General features: G+C 45.9%; 1 protein-coding gene across 1 annotated transcript in view; it reads right to left on the bottom strand.

Annotated features, from left to right (window-relative positions):
- Positions 1-5,439, bottom strand: part of CLNK (cytokine dependent hematopoietic cell linker) — a 108,095-nt gene that overhangs the window by 29,779 nt on the left and 72,877 nt on the right. The window contains exon 11 of the mRNA XM_015571820.1: positions 1,240-1,267. Within this exon, the coding sequence (XP_015427306.1) occupies positions 1,240-1,267 (28 nt within the window). The remainder of the gene's footprint in view (positions 1-1,239; positions 1,268-5,439) is intronic.

Raw genomic sequence — 5,439 nt, forward strand, 5'->3', positions numbered from 1 at the left:
GATAGAAATATCAATGATGAGAGAGAATCATTGATTGGCTGTCTCCTGCATGTCTCCTACTGGGGATTGAGCCCACAACTTGGGCATGTGCCCTTGACTGGAATCGAACACGGGAGTCTTCAGTCTGAAGGCGGATGCTCTATCCACTGAGCCAAACTGACTAGGGCTGGAAATTCAACCTTTGATTTTACATTCTCATAATGCCAATAAAGAAAAAAGAAAGGAAGGAAGAAAGGGAGGGAGGAAGGGAAGGAGAGGGGGAGGGAGGGGGGGAGGGAGGGAGGGAGGAAGAAAAGCCAACCTCTGCACTGGCTCATAATAAGACAAGAACCAAATCCCTTAGGAGGCTAGTGGGCATGAAGTGAGGACACTCACATTGTTGGACAGGGACTTTCCACCAGTCATGGTGGACTCACCACCCTCTTCCTAAGGACCTTCCTCTTACTCTCTATCCCTCTCCCTTCCTCTCTGTAAAAAATCAATAAAATATATTAAAAAAAAAAAAAGAAGTAAACATCCAAAGAGGCCCTAAGATATCTCCATCTTAACTGACTGTCATGCCATTGATTGAGCCTCTGCCGCTCACCTGGTCATGTGCGTGGTCACTTTGACTTTAGCACAACTTTGCAAAGTTGAGTGCACTCATCCCTCTTTCATGGCCGGGAAAACAGAACTGGGGATGTAGTGGGGGCAGGGAGATTTTCCAGAGTACAGGGAAGTAGGTTGCAAACCCAGGTCTGTGTGACTCTGTATCTTGTGTTTCTCCTACTTCACAGTCCTGGCTTTCCTGTGAAGAACACCGAGCAAGGTAGACTACAGTCCCCTACATTTCATGTCTGACACGCTGGATACTGGAAGCCATGGTGGAGACTCAGTCTTCCAGGGGAACTAGGCATGTTGTCATCATTGGCCCCGTAAACATGGAATATGCTGGCCAATAGGATCTTGGTTTAAAATCTGGATCTTAACTTGTTTTGCCTTTAGCTTTTCCACCTTTATTTTAAATTATTATTATTTAAAAAAATATTTTTATTGATTTCAGAGAGGAAAGGAGAGAGAGAAATATCAATGATGAGAGATATCCATCCACTGAGTCAAAGCGGCTAGGGTAGCTTTCCCACCTTTAGAATAGAGATGCGAATAACTGAGTATTTAAAGCAAATAATATCTTGCCCACCGCAGACCCTTCATGCACAAAAATTCCCCTTCTCTGTTTCCTGGGACGAAGTTGTCACTCACCTCATTTAAGTTCTTTAAGGTTATCTGTCTGCAGGGAAAAGAAATACAGTGTCACATAAAATACAGTTCATAATGGTCAAAATAAAACCATTCTGAGCCCTTAAAAACCACTGATTACCTTTTTTATTGCCAAAATCAACAGCCCATAGTCCAATGTGATACTTATCACCCTCCTATAAAACTAAAGCCAGATTATTTTTCTCATAATTTTCTAAGCACAAGAAGAAGTGATGAGCCAATGTGAAAAGTGGAGGCAGGAAGGACATGCATAAACTTCTTGCTTTAGGAGAATTTAAATCACGTCACCATTCCTCCTGACATTTGGTTTTCCTTGTCAAGTTTCGTTGCCTCAGTCAGACTTGCTATTATTCCCTTGATTTTAAAGCTCTTGGTTTTCTTGCTTCGAGGAAGTGTGAAGGGTTCTAACTAGGAAAGCGTCAGGTACAGCATGTGTGGGAGGAAGGATGCTGCTGCTGATGGAGACCCGAGGCAGAAACCCCTTGGAGGAGTAGGGGAGGAGTGCACCCCAAGATCTGCCATGTGGACACCAGACAAGTCTCAGGAGAAACTCCAAGCCTTCCATTTATATTGACAGGTGAATCAATGAGCATCTTTAACCCTCATTTTTTCTTATCAGCAAAATGGCTATAAGCGTATTCACCTTCAGAGGATTATTGTGAGCACTGTTAGAGATGGAAAGGAGAAGGCTGCATGTTCAGTGGGCTCTGTGTTTGAAAGGGCTCCAGGTCGGATGAGGAGACTGTGGAGGAAATGAGAATGGGGGCGGGGACAGGGGTCTGCTGGTGAGAGACTGGGATAAAGAAATGCCAGGAGATTAAGGTTGCAACCCAATCTCCATCGAAGGCTGTTGACCTGGAGTTACAATATTTGCATGTATCCAATTAGATAGACTCAGAAGCACCTGGCACTCAGGTGCTACGTCTGGGCACCTGTACTGAGGTCCCACGTTCTTTTTATTCTTTTTTATTTTTATATTTCTACCAGAGGCCTGGTGCACGAAATTTGTGCACTCAGGGGGTTCCCTCAGCCTGGCCTGTGCCCTCTCGCAGTCTGGGAGCTGCGGGTCTAAGCCGGCAGTTGGACATCCTTAGTGCTGCCTCAGAGGCGGGAGAGACTCCCACCACCTCTGCTGTGCTCCCCAGTTGTGAGCCCAGCTCAGGGCTTCTGGCTGAGCAGAGCTCCCCCTGTGGGAGTGCCCTGACCAACAGGGGCAGCTCCTGCATTGAGCGTCTGCCTCCTGGTGGTCAGTGCACTTCATAGCGACCGGTCGTTTCACTGTTCAGTCAATTTGCACATTAGCCTTTTATTATATAGGATTGATTTCAGAGAGCGGAAAGAAGAGGGAGGGATGATGAGAGAGAATCATTGATTGTCAGCTTTCTGCATGCCCCACACTAGGGATTGAGCCTGGGCACAACCTGGGTATGTGCCCTAACCAGGAACCAAACCCTGACCTCTTGGTTCATAGGTCGATGCTCAACTACTGAGCTATGCTGTTGGGGCAAGTCCCATGGTCTTTAACCTGTTGCATAGCTCCTCCAAGATGGGACATTAACACACTGCCTCTTCCTTTTAATGGGCCAAGTGAGACGATAACTAGGATTAGAAGTAACAAAGTAGAATGGACACCCATAGTATTAATTACTTGTGGGTTAAATTGAGGGTAATCTCAGGGCTTTCATGTTTAAGAGACCATGGTGTATTCGGAACTCTACCCATCGGCCATGTGGCTTCCATTTAAAGTGTGTCACTGATTTTAGTCCTGTGATTTTTAAGTTTCAAGGGTCAACCCATGTTTGACTCCATTTGTATAGCCTTTGAACAGTTTGTGAGAACCTAAAATTCTGCATATTTATACACTTACTTTATTAGATTTACAAAAATTAATTGCTAAAGAACGTTTTGCTGGTCGGCATTAGAAGTACTTCAACATCAAGCGAGTGAAATGTATCAAGATATTTCAAATGGTTAAGGAGATTATACTTTTCACTTGTAAAGAAGTCTTATTGTCTAAGATCCCTTGACCTCTCTCAGGTGACAAGCAGAGCGACTGTCCTTCTGTTTTGGTAAAATCACTCGATTTATGCACTTTACAGATAGAACTGGAGGCTTCAGGAAAGCGAGGCTTTGGAACTGGTCACCTTGAATATTGGGTGTTTTAAGGAAGAACCCAAGGAATTGTGAGAAATCCCTACCATTGTTGTTGGACATTGAAATGACGTGTGGGTAAGACCCCACGTGAGCTGCTTCCCTCCCCTGTGAAATGGAGGCACCCGGCTTTGGAGGGGGGGTGTGGGGTTCTCTCAAAGGGGATTGATGAAGGCAGAGGGACCTGCACAAAGTCACAGGAGGGCAGAGCGAGGTGGGTCCTCTGGTCTCCTCCCCATAGCATCACGTTGCCGGTCCGAGTTCATCTTTGACCTCATGCTTGCCCACATTTTGTGCCTGGACATGGCTAATAGAATGTGGTCAGTGACCACCTAGCAGAGCTTTGCCACATCCTTTCCTGCGCATAACAGGTGCTCAGTGTGTGTCTGGGGATAATAGCTTTTACTGTAACAATAGCCCTTCTTGAGCCTCCCTTAGTTTGCAGCTCAGTTTTAAATCCTCATTCTATGGTCCTTGGCTTAGTTTTCCTGCCTGTAAAATGGGTAAATCCAAACAGCAAAAAAGAGGGTTGATTACGGTTCTCATGAAATAATACTACACATGGAAGCTTCTTGGGATAAAATAACACCTTATCTCTCAGAGCACTTTTAACACTTTCTTTTAAACGAAACTTGTTATTCTGGGGCAAGTGCAGGTCTCAGGCCGTTGTAAGGAAGGACGGGTCAGAGGCGTGGCTTTCACCCTGTTTCCCCCGATGGCAACATCGTGCAAAATTATGGTGATAAATCAAGTTCACACGGTAGAACCAACAGTGTCCATTCATAAAAGAGAATTGGTTTATCTTCTTCATAATCCATACATTTTCTCTTTAAAGGACCACGGTTTCTTGATACCTATATTCTTTTTTCTCTTCCCAAATCATCAAAATATACCTTTTTTTTTTTTTGCCACTGAAATTGCTTGAACTGATGTGTGTCAGCATGGCTGCTCATAAAGGGAACCCCTTGGCTGAGCAAATGGGTATTCTGTTTGTTAAAACCAGGCACTTTATTTAAATTATATTTTGGCTGAAGCCTGCACTATGGGCCACTGAGTTTGTTGACCAGAGTGGAGACACCGTGGCTCAGTGACCTCTCTGCAATTCTGTGTCCTCATCAGTGACCAGGGGACTGTAGCATTGTGGGCCAGAATAATGCACCCCGGGACTCCAAAGCCAGCCCGGGGGCAGCTAGCGCCCAGCTGGGGTCGGTTACTCCCATGATTACCCAGGATGGCTTTAGCTGGTGCATGTGCCATGGTGTGGAGATGATGATGGATACAGAGCTAGACAGCCATTCCCTTCAAATCTCTCTCTAATTATGCTCAGGAGAGTCCCAGTGGGGCGCTAGTGTACCCAGCCCCACCTGACATGCGCTTCCCTTTGAGCAGAGAGAAAACACCCCAGGCTCAAAGTTTTGGTCTGAAACTGTTTGTGTTGGGGCGATATGTTTCTCTATTACACCAGTTTACTTTAGTTCAGAATGAACGAGGAAAGAAAGAGAAGCCCTGGCCAGGTAGCTCAGTTGGTTGGGGCATCATCCTGATACACCAAGGTTGTGGGTTCAATCCCAAGTCAGGGCACACACCAGAAGCAACCAATGAATGCATCAATACGTGGAGCAACAAATCCATATTTCTCTCTCTCTCTCTCTCTCTCTCTCTCTCGATCAGTGAATTAAATAAAATGAGCTGAGCAAAACCTACTAAGTACATGGCTATTGTAAAAGCCACGATGATGGTCTATGATGGTTGCGAATATTTAACTGTCTCCCAACTTCAAAGCTCCCTTCTGGCTTAAGTGGCTAATGAACGTGTAAGTGGCATTTTCCTTGTCTGACTGGCTTCCATTCAGCGCTTGTCCTGGGAAGCCAGGACTCAGCTTTAAAGGGGAGGATGGTGGGCGAGTGCAGACAAATGGGCTGAAACACAATGGCTGGAGCCACCTCCGTCCAGGGGAGTGGCCACTGTGCAGGCCCAGCTGCCTCCTTCCCGGACTCCCCTCCCCTCCCTTTGCCAGATGTAAATCGCAGC

Source organism: Myotis davidii, unplaced genomic scaffold (assembly GCF_000327345.1).
Source record: "Myotis davidii unplaced genomic scaffold, ASM32734v1 scaffold204, whole genome shotgun sequence".
Classification (NCBI taxonomy): domain Eukaryota; kingdom Metazoa; phylum Chordata; class Mammalia; order Chiroptera; family Vespertilionidae; genus Myotis; species Myotis davidii.